Source organism: Notothenia rossii (assembly GCF_949606895.1).
Source record: "Notothenia rossii genome assembly, chromosome: 7".
Taxonomy (NCBI): Eukaryota; Metazoa; Chordata; class Actinopteri; order Perciformes; family Nototheniidae; genus Notothenia; species Notothenia rossii.
The window spans coordinates 81,143,838-81,162,563 of record NC_136905.1 but is presented as its reverse complement, the minus strand read 5'-3'; the positions used below and the strand labels follow the sequence as shown (position 1 = coordinate 81,162,563).

General features: G+C 41.6%; 2 protein-coding genes across 9 annotated transcripts in view; both read left to right on the top strand.

The window, feature by feature from the left end:
- gmfb (glia maturation factor, beta) overlaps positions 1–1,858 on the top strand; it is a gene marked incomplete at both ends in the record, with an annotated part of 5,254 nt that extends 3,396 nt beyond the window's left edge. The window contains 1 exon segment of the mRNA XM_079692863.1: positions 1,846–1,858. Within this exon segment, the coding sequence (XP_079548989.1) occupies positions 1,846–1,858 (13 nt within the window).
- Positions 1,859–2,526: 668 nt separating this feature from the next.
- The window catches only part of LOC307047287 (uncharacterized protein), a 30,662-nt gene continuing 14,462 nt past the window's right edge, over positions 2,527–18,726 (top strand). Inside the window, exons 1-15 of one of the 8 annotated variants that reach the window (XM_079694197.1) lie at positions 2,527–2,682; positions 2,930–3,019; positions 3,639–3,683; positions 4,488–4,652; positions 5,562–5,647; positions 5,732–5,850; positions 7,969–8,089; positions 8,997–9,135; positions 9,213–9,308; positions 10,541–10,654; positions 11,477–11,616; positions 12,163–12,237; positions 12,766–13,363; positions 13,515–13,621; positions 15,142–15,300. In XM_079694197.1, coding sequence (XP_079550323.1) covers positions 3,642–3,683; positions 4,488–4,652; positions 5,562–5,647; positions 5,732–5,850; positions 7,969–8,089; positions 8,997–9,135; positions 9,213–9,308; positions 10,541–10,654; positions 11,477–11,616; positions 12,163–12,237; positions 12,766–13,363; positions 13,515–13,621; positions 15,142–15,196 — 1,857 coding nt within the window. In that variant the 5' untranslated portion in view covers positions 2,527–2,682; positions 2,930–3,019; positions 3,639–3,641 and the 3' untranslated portion in view covers positions 15,197–15,300. Of the gene's footprint in view, positions 3,020–3,638; positions 3,684–4,487; positions 4,653–5,561; positions 5,648–5,731; positions 5,851–7,968; positions 8,090–8,996; positions 9,136–9,212; positions 9,309–10,540; positions 10,655–11,476; positions 11,617–12,162; positions 12,238–12,765; positions 13,364–13,514; positions 13,622–15,141; positions 15,301–18,726 lie in introns of those variants that run through there. The other 7 variants (XM_079694198.1, XM_079694191.1, XM_079694196.1 and 4 more) reach the window with 7 other exon arrangements.

Below are 18,726 nucleotides of genomic sequence, written 5' to 3'. Positions count from 1 at the left end.
TGGTATTTTGAGCAAAACACTTCATAGACATGTTTTTAATATATTTGTATATATCTGAGACCTATGCTATTGCCTAAAATAGCATGATAGGTCCACTTTAAAGAGGTAGTGTTGTGAGGAATAAATTGTGTATTTATTAACCACCATTAAAGAGATTAGCACCGCATCTTATCTTTAAAATATAGTTGTATTTGTTCTGTAGGAAAACCAGCACCGACCAGCCCTTTTGCTTTAAATGTAAGATGTATATTTTTTCAGTTTATATACGACATATTAAAACTATTATAAAACAATTTAAACATATATAATAAAAACAAACAAAAATGATATATATTATAAGAAGCTCTCACCAGGAGACTTGGAAGGGTGTGAGCTGCTGGTCTGCAGCTTCCTCTTCTTCAGATGAAGAGTCAAACTCACTCGTCCTCATCGCTGCAGAGCAACACACTGCAGGGAGGAAGAATAACATATATAAATATAAAATATATTAAAAAATGCATTCTCTGCTGTGCATTTGACAATTAGACAGACCTGTTTGTTTAACCCTGTAAACAAAATCTGATAAAAGTGATCTTAACTAAATACATCAGTTTCGATTCATCTGCAGATTACTTTTTAGAATAATGGTTTGGATTAAAAAAGTATTACAGAAATATTGTAAAAACCTCAATGTCACGTTTTCAAAAGGAAGATATAGCAAAGGCAATAACTTCTGCAAAAAACAACAAGACCACTTTGGAAACTGTTGCTGTGCTCCAAAAGCTGTGTGATTTGTTGGCTTGTGTAACCATTAGCCAATCAGCAACCAAGGTAACCCCCCACACCTTATCACCTGAATCTCCTCCTAGAGCACCATTGTGTTCTTTTTACCCAAATATCTCTCAGAGGGGCGTGGGGAGTGGCTCCTTATTTTCATCTAAAGCAGGGGATGGGCAATTTGGATGGTGGTGGGGGCCACATAATGTATGTACTGGCCCACCAGGGGGCCGCAGATTCACTTGGAACACACACACACACACACACACACACAAATTACATTGTATTGTATGTAATTGTAGTCGTCTAACTTTAACCTAGATAAGACACTCTGCTGTTCCTCTGCGCCGCTCCCCCTCCCCCCTATAATATATTGATAAAAAGAGTATGATATGGGACCTTTAAGTTTGCATGTTTTCTTTTCCGTGCACTCTTTATTTGATTAAACATCGGTCCTTTAAATAAGCTAACATGTCAACAGCTAGGCTAAACACAGACATTACAATTATGAATAAAACCTGCTATACTCTGGCTAAAGCTAGCTCTGATACCCAAAACATATTAAAACACAACACTTTATTTAACATTTACAGTTTTAATTATTATTATTTATATGAATCACGTTCAGAGAGACATGTGTTACTGACAGTCAGTTAGCTAACGTTAGCTCTAAAGCTAATTTATGAGACAAAGTCGCCAAACAAAGAGGAATTATATCAAATATCTTTAAGTAGCTGTTATAAGAGATGAATTAGAAGCTGTGTAGTGTTAAAGCCATACATAAATGTGGATAAATACAGTATTAATTGTCGTTATTTCTCACCTTGCTCACCGGCTGTTTTGACAGCTCCGTCAGCTGCTGTAAATTTGAAAAGTTTTAACTGAGCCAAGCGGCCAATCAGATTCAAGTACTGCCCCTTAACCACGCCCCTCCACAAAACAGTGCAGCTCCATTTATTCTGCGGACTGATCCACACGGGCGGAGTGAAGAAAATTAAAGGGAAATCACAGGCGACAAAATCATCTCTCCCGGTTTCTGGGACCTGGTGATAAAATCTATTAACGTAATATTGTTCGACGTGTCTCAAGGTCTCAACGATGACCTCAACGTGAAACCGAGTAAAATCATGCAGTAAATATACACAATAACAACTTATATGAAAACACTATATTAGTTTATATATTCTGCACATAAATAACACAAAATATAAAATGTATTTGTATTTATTTTTGCACATAATTTACAATTTTTTTAATATATTTTTACATTTTAAATTTCAATGGAATAATCAAATGTCAGCATCTTACTCGTAGTTATAGTAGCAGGGGTTTAGTTAATTTATTTATTTGTAAACCAACTTTAAATATTATTATTATTATTACGATAATATTGTTTATTTATTATTATTATTGCACTTGATGATTAAGCATAGTCTTTTATTTGAAGTTTACATTTTTAGGTCCAAATATACACACGCTTAACGTCATGCAGAGGTCTATATTATTATAATACTACTCTGTATTTCCTCAAACATGCAAAAAAAGGGTTTCTATTCAATAAAATGTTGAAAAGGAAAACATTTACACAAATGCAAAACAATATACTGATTTACAATAATATAGTAAAGTGTTTCGTGTACGGTTACATGATACACACTGAACGTGACTTCCTTATCAGCATGAGAAACACCTCATGTACACACAGTCTGCTACACAGGAGACACACACACACACACACACACACACACACACACACACACACACACACACACACACACGCACACACGCACACACGCACACACCGCTCATCACTACATCCACACGTCTCCATAGAGGAGGAAGCACCGGATATTTGGGGTCTTTTGGGGGGATTTACTAACTCTTTTCAGATGTCTGGAGGAAGAATATCTAAGAGCTCCAACTAAGGTGAGTCCTGTTGCTTTTCTTCATTTAACTTCACTCACTTATTATCATGTTACAAAATGTTATAAGTAGCATACGTCTCAACCTGCAGCAACAAATAGATTCCTGCACATTTTGAAAGTGATATAAGGAGATCTGTTATTAGGCAGTTTAAAAGCGCATTTAAATTATGCATTTTTGCAAAAACACAAATGTGTTGCATGTTGGATGTTCAGTTGTTCTGCTGATCCTGCCTTCTGTCTATAAGCAGATCTTGGCTCTGGCAGATATTTCCTGCAGCTCTCTGGCAGCCGGACGCTTCCTCAGCAGAGCGGCTGCTGGCAGAGCAACATCTGAGCAGGTACACACATGATGTAACTCCTTAAATCTGGGTTATAATGTGATTTGAACTATTCTAGTAAATGCACACGCTTTAACATATAGGTGGGAGTATAACATCTGAAAGAAATTAGATGTTTTCAGTGCTTTAAACAAATTTTCCATGTACTCAATTCACTAAAAACTTTATTTTGTATTATTAAGCGGAATTGATTATCGTATGCTTATATTAATGCAATAAATATACATTACATATGTTAAATTATAAATACACTTGGCTAAATATTCTGCAGAAAAGTATTCATAGGCTGTTTTGGTTTTAAATTCATGTGTGCTTGAAGCAACTGGAAAATACACTTGGAGTTAATATGGTTTTTGTCCTTTTTCCACCAATTAAATATGCATTTAGTTCAGAAGAGGTTAAATATTGAATGGTTTTTTAAAAATTATATCTTATGTTTTGGAGTGAATTACACAAGAGAGCATGTCTTTCTCTGCACAGTGGACTTACAAACTCTACTTTACTCATTTCCTCAGCTTTAGACACTTGTGATGTTTGTGCAGATTATCACAGAGTTTGCAAACAGCCCTGTTGTTTGTGTTGTCTGTGTTGTTTGTGTGCTGTTTCTGTGTCTCTGAAGGTCATGAAGCCTCAGGAGGCCGAGCTCGTCTCTGAGATCTCAAAGGTATTTATCCTGCAGCTCCTCTCATTATCCTCTGTTTGTTACTTACTGTCCCATGTAATAGCCATTTCTACTGATCATAATTCCATTGTTGAGGTCTACTAGAATAGATTTACATTGTTCAATGTTCCAAACTCACATTGGTTTCTCATACAGCATCTCTGTATAGTATGTATTCACTCTCTGTCCTAAACGGCTTGTTGGAGCTCCTGTCTCTGTCTGGATTATGAGACAACTGCTTTAACACCTTTAGTCACAAACACACACATTTATAGTTGTTGAATCTCTTTTTGTTTTGTTTTTCACTTTGTATTCTTTGGTCCATCATGTGTCCTTGTCGTCATTCGTCTTTCCAGTAGATTTCCATCTTCTACGGTAGTTTTGTGTCCGTTTGTATTATGTACTATTTGGGCGCTTTGTGTCTTTGTGTAGTCCATTTGAGTCCCTTTGAAGTCGTTACGTGTGTCTCTAGTTATTTTTGTATAATGTTGTATCGCCCTGTAGCACCTAATTATGGCTCTGTAGTAATTGTTTTTCTTTTGTGGTAAATGTGTAGGTTTCTTTGTAGGTATTTCGTGTTGAGTTCGTGTCCGTTTTGTTTCCTTTTTTGTCTATTATTTGGGCATTCATTGTGCATTTTTCTGATGAACTTGTGTCTCATTTTGTGTCTCCTCCTGGTTGGTACGCGTCTATTTTAGGTCAGAGGGGCCGCTGTCAGTTTAAAACGCTTACAGCATCAGGAGTGTGAACATATGTTTTATTATGCCGCTTTGATGAATGTAATTAACATTGTGAGTGATCTATCAGCTGCAGGGCATGGTGTCGGAGCTGAAGTCGGGCTTCAGCGGCGCCCTGATGGAGCTCAGTCAGATCCAGCATGGAGACAACGACCTGAGGGAGGAGCTGCAGGAGAACCGGAGGAGCTGCAGGAAGAAGGCTCTGCGGGTGGAGGCGCTGGTGGAGGCTCTGAGGGTGAGACCATCAGATGATGAGGGACATGTGATCATGTGGAGACAGAGGGTTGTGATCACACAATCATAATACATACAATGGGTTATATTCTCTCAAAGATGTGCACCCATTACAGTTATTAGACAGAATAACTATATACAATTTTTTTTAATCTATTACTTTATCGTATTTTATTTGCAGATATTTTTTTCCGTTATCTTTTATTTCTCTATTTATTTTTACTCACTAAATGTTTTTTCTTCTTCAAGCAATTCCACATTTTTTTATTTAATTTTTCATTATTTTTGCACCATTCATCTATTATTTTATTATTCATTTTTTACAATAATTAGATTACTGATTTAATATTTGCAAATGATGTTGTTATTTTTCTGACTTTTCAACACATGTATTTTCCTGTTCTTTATTTCATACTGTACCTTTCACTCCATAGTGAACTCTCATAGTGTGTGCTCACCTTCGACAGCATCCGGCACTTTGCAGAAGTGTTCTCTTTAAACCAAGTGCAACCACAATAGTCATATCCATATAAAAAAAACATGTATAATCCAAAGTTCAAAGGGACGTAGGAGAGAACAGCTGCACATTTCAGAATGGTCTTCTGTTGAGGCACACCTGCAGCAATCAGCTGTTTAATCAACGCCCTGAAACACCACACCTGTAACACCGTCAACTGAACATCTTCTAGGAATACAACTCTATGCTGTGTTTTTTGTGCTTTGTATATATTTTTATTTGTACATTACATTACTTTACATTACATGTCACTTGTTGTTAGGCGCTTTTTAACTTTTTTTTATCCAAAGCGACTTACATACTCAATACTGTGGGCAATCCCCTGATCCCAACACACACTGTTAATAATATTTGTTGGTGTATTTCCTGAGTGTTTTGCTTGTTTTCCTGAAGGATGAGCTCGGGGTGATGAGCGGTCAGATCCTGCAGCTCTACAGACAGAAACCTCTGGAGGAAGACAAGAGCGCCACAGCCAAGAGGTCAGTAGAACAACAACAAATACTTAAATACTTAAATAATAAATAAATAACAGTTGTTTCCATGGTTCCTTGTGTTTTGTTCAGCGGTGATGTGTGTGAGCGCAGGACGCAGTGTGTGTGTGCTGCGTCGTGTGTGTCCCGGGGGAAGCTGCTGCTGCACTGCTTCCTGCAGGGACTCAAAGCCGGACTGAATGAGGGCACTGGTGAGAAAAATATCAATAAATGTACTCATTTTGTTACAGATGTCAGATATGTAAGGCATTTTTTGTGTGTTATTTGACCAAAAGTGACATTTTTGGGAGTTCTGAGATTTTAAAAAAAAGAAAAAAAATATTCTGAGAAACAAATACATTGCATACGGAAAGTATTCCCACCCCTTAAATTTGTACACATTTTGTTATGTTACAGCCTTATTTCAAAATGGATTAAATTCATTTTGTTTCTCAATATTCCACACACGATACCCCATAATGACAAAGTGAAAACATTTTGAAATAATTGTTTGCAAACGTGTTATAAATAATCAAATGAAATATCACATGTACATAAGTATTCACACCCTTTGCTTTGACACTGAAATTGAGCTCAAGTGCATCCACTGATCATCCTTGAGATGTTTCTATAACTTGATTGGAGTCCACTTGTGTTAAATGAAATAGATTGGACATGACTTGGAAAGGAACACACCTGTCTATATAAGGTCACACAGTTGACAGTGCATATCAGAGCATAAACCAAGTCATGAGGTCCAAGGAATTGACTGTAGACCTCAGAGACAGGATTGTATCAAGGCAAAGATCTGGGGAAGGGTAAAATGTCTGCAGCATTGAACGTCCCAACGAGCACAGTGGTCTCAATCATTTGCAAATGGAAGATGTTTGAAACCACCAGGGCTCTTCCTAAAGCTGGCCGCCCAAACCAAACTGAACATCGGGGGAGAAGGGCCTTGGTCAGAGTGGTGACCAAGAACCCGATGATCACTCTGACAGAGCTCCAGTGTTCCTCTGTGGAGATGGGAGAACCTTCCAAAAGGACAACCATCTGTGCAGCACTCCACCAATCAGGCCTTAATGGTAGAGTGGCCAGAAGGAAGCCACTCCTCAGCAAAAGGCACATGAAAGCCCACATGGAGCACCTAGAGGACCATGATGAAAACAAATTGTCTGGTCTGGTGAAACCAAAATTGATCTCTTTGGCCTGAATGCCAAGCATCATGTCTGGAGGAAACCAGACCTGCCAACACCATCCCTACAGTGAAGCATGGTGGTGGCAGCATCCTGCTGTGGGGATGTTTTTCAGCAGGCGGACGCTGGGGTGGAAGCTGGGGTGGACGCTAGGTTGGAAGCTGGGGTGGAAGCTGGGGTGGACGCTGGGGTGGAAGCTGGGGTGGAAGCTGGGGTGGAAGCTGGGGTGGACGCTGGGGTGGAAGCTGGGGTGGACGCTGGGGTGGAAGCTGGGGTGGAAGCTGGGGTGGAAGCTGGGGTGGACGCTGGGTTGGAAGCTGGGGTGGAAGCTGGGGTGGACGCTGGGGTGGAAGCTGGGGTGGAAGCTGGGGTGGAAGCTGGGGTGGACGCTGGGTTGGAAGCTGGGGTGGAAGCTGGGGTGGAAGCTGGGGTGGAAGCTGGGGTGGACGCTGGGGTGGAAGCTGGGGTGGACGCTGGGGTGGACGCTGGGGTGGACGCTGGGGTGGAAGCTGGGGTGGACGCTGGGTTCGACGCTGGGGTGGAAGCTGGGGTGGACGCTGGGGTGGACGCTGGGGCGGACGCTGGGGCGGACGCTGGGGCGGACGCTGGGGTGGACGCTGGGGTGGAAGCTGGGCTGGACGCTGGGGTGGACGCTGGGGTGGAAGCTGGGTTGGAAGCTGGGGTGGAAGCTGGGGTGGACGCTGGGGTGGATGCTGGGGTGGAAGCTGGGTTGGACGCTGGGGTGGACGCTGGGGCGGACGCTGGGGTGGACGCTGGGGTGGAAGCTAGGGTGGATGCTTGGGTGGATGCTGGGGCAGGCAAGCAGCAGCGACGTGGAAGTAGCTGCAGCAATAGCAGCAGCAAGCAATGCATGGAGAGAGATCTGGCAGGTTAAATAGAGCGGCATATTAAGGAGACTCTGTTTGGTTGGTTGTAGAGTGGCAAGGGGCGTTATGTATGAATGCAGCATAAGTGCTCGAGTTGACTGCCTGAACTAGCTTGCAGGCTTGGCCCCATTTCTCAGAGAAAAGAAAATTAAATGGTTTTTTTCTTCAGATTCCCCCCCCCCCCCCCCCCAGAATATTATTTTCAGAATTGTGATTTATCGTTAATTAAAATGTTTCTCTTTTCCTCCAGACGCTCGTCATCAGGTGGCGATGCAGCTGCTCCACTCGGAGTGGGAATACGTGTCAACGTTAAACCAGCTGTACGACAAATACAGGAAGCCCCCGGACCACCTGATGACCCTGGAGCCATAGTGAGTACACCTTTATATATAAAAACATACAAACACAACTTTACTCATCATGGTTTCTGTATGAATTCTGCAACTCAGAGGGAAGTTTTGGGTGTTTTACAATAATAAATAAAACTATAATTAAAGGAAGGGTAAGTAATTCACTTCAGAAACACTTTTTGTTATATTCCATGGAATGCTCTTAACATCCAGATAGCAATGAATACATTAAATGCTTTGACAATAAATACATAAAAACAATTCATCTGTGTAAGCCGTGGCGCTGTAAAAAGCACGACCAATCATCTGAGCCGGCCCGGCTAAAATAACTGGATGGCCTACCTGCCTGTTAGCCTTCCATCTGTGCACAAACTTATCTCGTGCCCTCATTGGTCATGTGCGCGTTCGTGTGTGTTGGAGGAGGGGCTCTGGAAGGAAGTCTGGAGGAAGGGGCAGATTTTTTCCGGTTGTGTATTTTCAAATTCTAGCGCACTCGAGCTGGTTTCTCCATTCTTACCTACCTACCTTTAAGAGTTAGTGTGGTTTAAGTTTTGTACATTGTAGTTGTTATATAAATGTATAAAATGTATCATCATCATAAACAAATTGCAAAAAATGTTGCTCAATAAAATAATAAGCAAATAAATAATAAAAAATCAATCAACTTGTAATTGAATTGCTTAAAAAATAAAAAGCTAAAAAATTGAAAATGCCCAAAATGCTGCTAAATAAAACAAGATAAGTAATAACAAAATAGGTTAAAATAAAATAAATGAATCTGATATCTAATCAACCTATTACTTCTGCTGCCGGTTTCTATATGTTAAGTTAAAAATATCCCCAAATCACCTGAAAAATCATGTTTACCTGCAGTTTACCTCTCGTTGTGAAATCAGAAAACGTGTGTGTGTGTTTTTGTGTCTCTCAGTCAGACGTTTGTGAGTTTTGTGGAGCAGCTGCTGCAGAGACACCTGCTCTTCAGGAACACCCTGCAGGAGAGACTGTCTGCAGAACACTGGAAGTCTCTGATCGGAGACATCGTGGTGCAGCTCATCGGACAGAACGACGTGAGTTACTGATCTGAGAAAGATTTCCGTCCTTTACTCTGAACCCTGAACTGAGTCTCTCGCTTCGTGTCCTGCAGACGGCGTTCTCAAAGATGTACCTCGGATACACGACCACGCTCGCCTCCTTCCTCTCGCTGGAGTTCAACAGGATCAGCGTCTCTGAGAAGAAGCAGGTAAACATGACCTTCATCAAACTGTGATCATTTAGCACGTGTCTGCACAATATTAACAATTTAAAACTGCACAACTCTTTCACCTCTAATTCAGATAGCATGTATTTATTCTTTAACAGTGTCAAATTATTATAAAGTTTTATCAAAAGGTGCAAACTGGTACCAAATATATATTTTTTAGAAAAGGGGGAGGAGCTGATTTATTTGGGTTAAATTACAGAAGAAAATCAATAAACAGCAGGGGAACGTTACTTCCTGCTAAAGTACCTGAGGAACCTTTACTTGCTGTTAAAGTACCTGAGGAACGTTACTTCCTGTTAAAGTACCTGAGGAACCTTTACTTCCTGCTAAAGTACCTGAGGAACCTTTAGTTCCAGTTAAAGAACCTGAGGAACGTTACTTCCTGCTAAAGTACCTGAGGAGCGTAACTTTGTGTTAAAGAACCTGAGGAACGTCACTTCCTGCTAAAGTACCTGAGGAGCGTAACTTTGTGTTAAAGAACCTGAGGAACGTCACTTCCTGTTAAAGTACCTGAGGAACGTTACTTTGTGTTAAAGAATCTGAGGAACGTCACTTCCTGCTAAAGTACCTGAGGAGCGTAACTTTGTGTTAAAGAACCTGAGGAACGTCACTTCCTGTTAAAGTACCTGAGGAGCGTAACTTTGTGTTAAAGAACCTGAGGAACGTCACTTCCTGCTAAAGTACCTGAGGAACGTCACTTCCTGTTAAAGAACCTGAGGAACGTTACTTCCTGCTAAAGTACCTGAGGAACGTTACTTCCTGCTAAAGTACCTGAGGAACGTCACTTCCTGTTAAAGAACCTGAGGAATGTCACTTCCTGTTAAAGAACCTGAGGAACGTTACTTCCTGTTAAAGTACCTGAGGAACGTCACTTCCTGTTAAAGAACCTGAGGAACGTTACTTCCTGCTAAAGTACCTGAGGAAAGTTACTTTCTGTTAAAGAACCTGAGGAACGTTACTTCCTGTTAAAATACCTGAGGAACCTTTACTTCCTGTTAAAATACCAGAGGAACCTTTACTTCATGTTGAAGAACCTGAGGAACCTTTACTTCCTGTTAAAATACCAGAGGAACCTTTACTTCATGTTAAAGAACCTGAGGAACCTTTACTTCCTGTTAAAGTACCAGAGGAACCTTTACTTCATGTTAAAGAACCCGAGGAACCTTTACTTCCTGTTAAAGAACCTGAGAAACCTTTACTTCCTGTTACAGAACCCAATGAATGTTCCTCCCTGTGTTCCTCAGAGCGGTCAGGAGGAGATGAAGCTCCTCTCTCTACTGCTCGCTCCCGTCTCCAGAATCCACGCCTACCTGAGCCACATCCAGGTGAGTCTGCAGCTACAGGGGATCAGGTCAATTTAGGCAATCAAATGTGTACAATAATAAAAAATGTAAAAGCTGGAACCATGAAGTATCTCATTCAATATAATAGAATGTAATATAATATGCATTAAAGGTGGGGTAGGTAATTCACTTCAGAAACACTTTTTGTTATATTCCATGGAATGCTCTTAACATCCCGATAGCAATGAATATATTAAATGCTTTCACAATAATACATAAACAAAAATCATCTGTGGAAGCCGTGGCGCTGTAAAAAGCACGACCAATCATCTGAGCTGGCCCGGCTAAAATAACTGGATGGCCTACCTGCCTGTCAGCCTTCCATCTGTGCACAAACTTATCTCGTGCCCTCATTGGTCATGTGCGCGTTCGTGTGTGTTGGAGGAGGGGCTCTGGAAGGAAGTCTGAAGGAAGGGGCAGATTTTTTTTGGTTGTGTATTTTCTAATTCTAGAGCACTCGAGCTGGTTTCTCCATTCTTACCTACCATACCTTTAAGGTCATTTAATAGAATAGAATATCTAGCAGTGTTGAACCGGATTTTTTTCACATTTAAAGCACAGACTTCAGTTAAGCAGTTTTTATATAGTTACCTAATGTTCTATAAAGTGAAGATGTGTTTACCTCCTTGTGATACATGCTCTGAAAAAAAGCACAGACGTCAATTTCTAAACGGAAAATAAATAACTTTAATTATTTCTTTAGGAGTTAAAACAAAAATAAAATAAAGTTTTATTTTTTTAAATGAAATATAATACTGTGGCCTCCCTCCCTCCCTCCCTCCCTCCCTCCCTCGCTCGCTGCAGAGCCTGCTGCAGTGGACGAGGCCGGAGCACCCTGACTGTAGCCTGCTGCTGGGAGCAGAGCGCGCGCTGAGGAGCGTTCTGACTCGCTGCCATCAGACCCTGCAGGAGGACGTCCAATGGGAGGAGGCCGGGGGTCAGAGGTCAGGAAACACCAACATATACACACTGTAGTTATACTCAAACATCCACATCTCCTCCGGCTGGAAGAGAACTCTCTGCTCCAGAGCTTCTCTTAATAACTGAACTTAACTCCCACTGTTCATTTTACATTCATGTTATATTTATTATTGAATAATCCATTCTTGCACAATAATATCCTGCATTATATTTGTTACTATCTATCTGCCTACCTACCTATCCATCCATCCATCTACCTATCTATCTACCTATATCTATCTATCTACCTACCTAACTATCCATCTACCTACCCGTCCATCTATCTATCTATGTATCTATCTATCTATCTATCTATCTATCTATCTATCTACCTACCTACCTACCTACCTACCCATCTACCTACCTACCTACCTACCTACCTATCTATCTATCTATCTATCTATCTACCTACCTACCTACCTACCTACCTACCTACCTATTTGGACTTGACTTTGAAGGTATTATGATGTGAAAGAAGTTAAAAAGTGAACATGATTTGAAATGTGAATCTAAATGTGTTTTCCTGTCAGCAGTGATGCAGAGTCTGAAGGATGCTCTGAAGGCTGCAGGAGACAACAGACTGCAGACAGCAGCTCAGTGTGGAGGTCAGTGTCGCCCCCTGCAGGCTGGAGGCAGCACTGCAGGACTGTTTCAGTTCAATGTGCAAAATGTTGCACCATGATCTCTGTATCTTTTGCATGATTTAGATTACGAGTGCAGGGGAATGTAAGATGTTAGCTTCTTATTGTTGCATGGGAATTCAATTAAAAAGTGGATATTTTTTTGGCTGTAGTAATTTAACATTTTTTACTTAAGCCAAAAAATCGTTATGAAAAAATCTGATCAGCTCATTTTCAGACAGGTTTTTATAGAAATGGATCAGGACAAAAAGAGAGAGAATCTTTGTTCCTGAAATTTTCAGAGTCTCTTTACACAGAGGGGACACATGTTGATGTAGAAGAGACATGAAGAAGAGGGACACATGTTGATGTAGAAGAGACATGAAGAAGAGGGGACACATAGGGGACACAGAGGGGACACATGTTGATGTAAGAGACATGGAGAAGTGGATTTTGCATAATAGGTGACCTTTAAGTAAGTGTTTCATGCATTTCCCTCTCCTCCCCCTGCAGAGAGGGGGGGTCCGGCCTCACTAACGGCCCCTCGATGCGGGTGGAGTGCCTGTCCTGCAGCCCTGTGAGGAGGACCTTCCCCCCCCACCCGGACTGTGGGCACGCCTGCTGCTCCCTCCTCCTCCCCCCCTCCTCCCCCGCAGCGTGGGGGGAGAACAGCGACTCTGGGAAGGGCACCTACAGGCAGGAGCCCCCCCACCCTCACCTGCAGAGCGGGGGGGAGACGGACCCCGACGACACCTCGGGGTTCAGCTTCTCCTCCGTGTCCTCCTGCAGCCCCGATGGGACCCTGATGGGGGGCAGGCTGGGGGAGGAAGAGGAGGAGGAAGAGGAGGAGGAGAGCCAGGAGCCAGTGCTGCTGAAGAGGGAGGGGCCCCGAGACAGGCAGGGTCCCAGAGAGAGAGAGGGTCCCAGAGAGAGAGAGGGAACCAGAGAGAGGGCGAGGTGTCTGAGGTGGCAGATCCCCAGATTGACCCCGCACCCCCCCCCCTGCCTGGTCAGCTCCTATGGGAGGAGAGTGGTCAGCGTGAAGAGAGGCTCCCCCCCCCCCCTCCATCCCAACAGCGCCTTCAGACCCATCTGGGACGACCCCAAACAGGTGGGTGCTTTATGTTCATAAAATAGGTTTTAAATAATAATAAAAACAAATAAATAAAAATAAAAACAAGATGGGATGACCCCAAAGCAAGTGTTTGCCTTTTCAAACATAAACAATAGATGAAAATCTCCCCTGCTGTGTGTGTGTGCAGCAGGTGGACTCGGCTCCGGAGAAAGACGGCCGAGGATTCATCCCCATTCAGACAGCTGCAGCAGGGAGGAAAACGTCCAACCCCCCCCCCAGCCGGGAAAACATCAGGTACAAACACACTTCAGACATAAAAGGTAAAAGACAGAACTCAATATGAAACTGTAAGAATCTGAATTATTTTAAATTGAATCCATTATCTTTTAGTTTGAGTCTTTTCCTTAAAGGTCACTTATTGTGCAAAATTGACTTCTTCATGTCTCTTCTTCATCAACATGTGTCCCCTCTTCTTCATGTCTCTTCTACATCAACATGTGTCCCCTCTTCTTCATGTCTCTTCTACATCAACATGTGTCCCCTCTTCTTCATGTCTCTTCTACATCAACATGTGTCCCCTCTTCTTCATGTCTCTTCTACATCAACATGTGTCCCCTCTTCTTCATGTCTCTTCTGCATCAACATGTGTCCCCTCTTCTTCATGTCTCTTCTGCATCAACATGTGTCCCCTCTTCTTCATGTCTCTTCTGCATCAACATGTGTCCCCTCTTCTTCATGTCTCTTCTACATCAACACGTGTCCCCTCTTCTTCATGTCTCTTCTACATCAACATGTGTCCCCTCTTCTTCATGTCTCTTCTACATCAACATGTGTCCCCTCTTCTTCATGTCTCTTCTACATTAACATGTGTCCCTTCTGTGTAAAGAGACTGAAAGTTTCAGGCCACTTTATGATGTCATAACGATGTGTTTATCTTGTGTAACCATTAGCCAATCAGCAACCAAGGTAACCCCCCCCCCCTTATCACCTGAATCTCCTCCTAGAGCACCATTGAGTTCTTTTTAACCAAATGTCTCTCAGAGGGGCGTGGGGAGGGGCTCCTTATTTTCATCTAAAGTAACAGACAGAGAATCAGCACTTTGGAAACAGGGCTGAAACAGAGGGGATTATGGGTAATGCTGCAATGATCTGTTTGGTGTGTCAGCCAATCAGAGACAGGCTCTGTATATATCTGAGACCCGTGATATATTGATGAAAAACAGTATAATAGGGGACCTTTAAAGTGGACCTATCATGCTATTTTTGAATAACACAGTGTAGGACCATACCTATATAAGGCATATTTATACTTTTTATTTTTCAAAATACCAAACAGATCATGCATTTGAGCCATTCCTCATTTCGCTCAATTTAACACTGTCTTTGCATCATGGGCTGATTCTGTGAGAACAGCACCATCTACAGGCCTTGCATATGTACTACAGCGTCTCCAGCGCTTTCCAACGGCAATGTCCGTGGCTGTCTCCTCCTGATTGGTGGAGTTGGCCCAATAGCCGTAGCGCCACTTCTGTGACGTCAGAGAAGTGTTCAGATCTGGATCAGTCTGTATCAGATCCGTTGCAGCCCCTTTTTAAGAGATTTGGGTACGGAGGAAAATAGAGAGGGTTGTGTTTTCTGACACTTGGTGAGTTCCCTGGAACACCGGGGACACATGTTCATGTAGACAAGACGTACAAAAGTGCATTTTGCATGATAGGTCCCCTTTAAAGTAAATCTATTATCGTTTATTTAGTCTTTTTCTTTAATGAAAACGTTATTAATTAGATCATTTTCGACCTGTTTCTTGTGTTCAGGGGGGGCCTGTGGGAGGACAGCGAGGACAGCGAGGGGCCCTGCAGCACCGTGTGAACATTTACTTTATTTCCAATGTATTTATTTCAAGGAGACTTTTGCCCCAAATGGAAATGCATGAATGGCGAATCAACAAGCCCCAAATAAAGATTTGTTTTTTGCTTTTTGGTGGACGTCTTTGTTTGTTCCAGATAACATTTTCATGTTTTAAAGATTTAAGAAACATACTGTACATTGACTTTTAGATTATAAACTCATTTTATAAGGTTTCATAAATAGGTTTTAGTGCATGTAAATGGTCTGCAAAGGCTAAAATCCCTGTTTCTCTCAAAAACACTTTTTCCTCAGAATTCAAATCTGGGTTTTTTTCTCAGAATTATGACTTATTTTCAGAGAAAAGAGGTGCTGCAGCAGTATGAGAAAAATAAAGCGTTTTTTGGACATTAAAACATGGAGACATGTCCCAGTAGAGACACTAAATACTGATATACACCTGAACATCAGCAGGAGAGGACTCTTTAAAGTAGAGACACTACATACTGATATACACCTGAACATCAGCAGGAGAGGACTCTTTAAAGTAGAGACACTACATACTGATATACACCTGAACATCAGCAGGAGGGGACTCTTTAAAGTAGAGACACTACATACTGATATACACCTGAACATCAGCAGGAGAGGACTCTTTAAAGTAGAGACACTACATACTGATATACACCTGAACATCAGCAGGAGAGGACTCTTTAAAGTAGAGACACTACATACTGATATACACCTGAACATCAGCAGGAGAGGACTCTTTAAAGTAGAGACACTACATACTGATATACACCTGAACATCAGCAGGAGAGGACTCTTTAAAGTAGACACTACACACTGATATACACCTGAACATCAGCAGGAGAGGACTCTTTAAAGTAGAGACACTACATACTGATATACACCTGAACATCAGCAGGAGAGGACTCTTTAAAGTAGAGACACTAAATACTGATATACACCTGAACATCAGCAGGAGAGGACTCTTTAAAGTAGAGACACTACATACTGATATACACCTGAACATCAGCATGAGAGGACTCTTTAAAGTAGAGACACTACATACTGATATACATCTGAACATCAGCAGGAGAGGACTCTTTAAAGTAGAGACACTACATACTGATATACACCTGAACATCAGCAGGAGGACTCTTTAAAATAGAGACACTACATACTGATATACACCTGAACATCAGCAGGAGAGGACTCTTTAAAGTAGAGACACTACATACTGATATACACCTGAACATCAGCAGGAGAGGACTCTTTAAAGCAGAGACACTACATACTGATATACACCTGAACATCAGCAGGAGAGGACTCTTTAAAGTAGAGACACTACACACTGATATACACCTGAACATCAGCAGGAGAGGACTCTTTAAAATATAGACACTACATACTGATATACACCTGAACATCAGCAGGAGAGGACTCTTTAAAGTAGAGACACTACATACTGATATACACCTGAACATCAGCAGGAGAGGACTCTTTAAAGTAGAGACACTAAATACTAATATACACCTGAACATCAGCAGGAGAGGACTCTTTAAAGTAGAGACACTACATACTGATATACACCTGAACATCAGCAGGAGAGGACTCTTTAAAGTAGAGACACTACATACTGATATACACCTGAACATCAGCAGGAGAGGACTCTTTAAAGCAGAGACACTACATACTGATATACACCTGAACATCAGCAGGAGAGGACTCTTTAAAGTAGAGACACTACATACTGATATACACCTGAACATCAGCAGGAGAGGACTCTTTAAAGTAGAGACACTACATACTGATATACACCTGAACATCAGCAGGAGAGGACTCTTTAAAGTAGAGACACTACATACTGATAAACACCTGAACATCAGCAGGAGAGGACTCTTTAAAGTAGAGACACTACATACTGATATACACCTGAACATCAGCAGGAGAGGACTCTTTAAAGTAGAGACACTACATACTGATATACACCTGAACATCAGCAGGAGAGGACTCTTTAAAGTAGAGACACTACACACTGATATACACCTGAACATCAGCAGGAGAGGACTCTTTAAAGTAGAGACACTACATACTGATATACACCTGAACATCAGCAGGAGAGGACTCTTTAAAGTAGAGACACTACATACTGATATACACCTGAACATCAGCAGGAGAGGACTCTTTAAAGTAGAGACACTACATACTGATATACACCTGAACATCAGCAGGAGAGGACTCTTTAAAGTAGAGACACTACATACTGATATACACCTGAACATCAGCAGGAGAGGACTCTTTAAAGTAGAGACACTACATACTGATATACACCTGAACATCAGCAGGAGAGGACTCTTTAAAGTAGAGACACTACATACTGATATACACCTGAACATCAGCAGGAGGGGACTCTTTAAAGTAGAGACACTACATACTGATATACACCTGAACATCAGCAGGAGAGGACTCTTTAAAGTAGAGACACTACATACTGATATACACCTGAACATCAGCAGGAGAGGACTCTTTAAAGTAGAGACACTACATACTGATATACACCTGAACATCAGCAGGAGAGGACTCTTTAAAGTAGAGACACTACATACTGATATACACCTGAACATCAGCAGGAGAGGACTCTTTAAAGTAGACACTACACACTGATATACACCTGAACATCAGCAGGAGAGGACTCTTTAAAGTAGAGACACTACATACTGATATACACCTGAACATCAGCAGGAGAGGACTCTTTAAAGTAGAGACACTAAATACTGATATACACCTGAACATCAGCAGGAGAGGACTCTTTAAAGTAGAGACACTACATACTGATATACACCTGAACATCAGCATGAGAGGACTCTTTAAAGTAGAGACACTACATACTGATATACATCTGAACATCAGCAGGAGAGGACTCTTTAAAGTAGAGACACTACATACTGATATACACCTGAACATCAGCAGGAGGACTCTTTAAAATAGAGACACTACATACTGATATACACCTGAACATCAGCAGGAGAGGACTCTTTAAAGTAGAGACACTACATACTGATATACACCTGAACATCAGCAGGAGAGGACTCTTTAAAGCAGAGACACTACATACTGATATACACCTGAACATCAGCAGGAGAGGACTCTTTAAAGTAGAGACACTACACACTGATATACACCTGAACATCAGCAGGAGAGGACTCTTTAAAATATAGACACTACATACTGATATACACCTGAACATCAGCAGGAGAGGACTCTTTAAAGTAGAGACACTACATACTGATATACACCTGAACATCAGCAGGAGAGGACTCTTTAAAGTAGAGACACTAAATACTAATATACACCTGAACATCAGCAGGAGAGGACTCTTTAAAGTAGAGACACTACATACTGATATACACCTGAACATCAGCAGGAGAGGACTCTTTAAAGTAGAGACACTACATACTGATATACACCTGAACATCAGCAGGAGAGGACTCTTTAAAGCAGAGACACTACATACTGATATACACCTGAACATCAGCAGGAGAGGACTC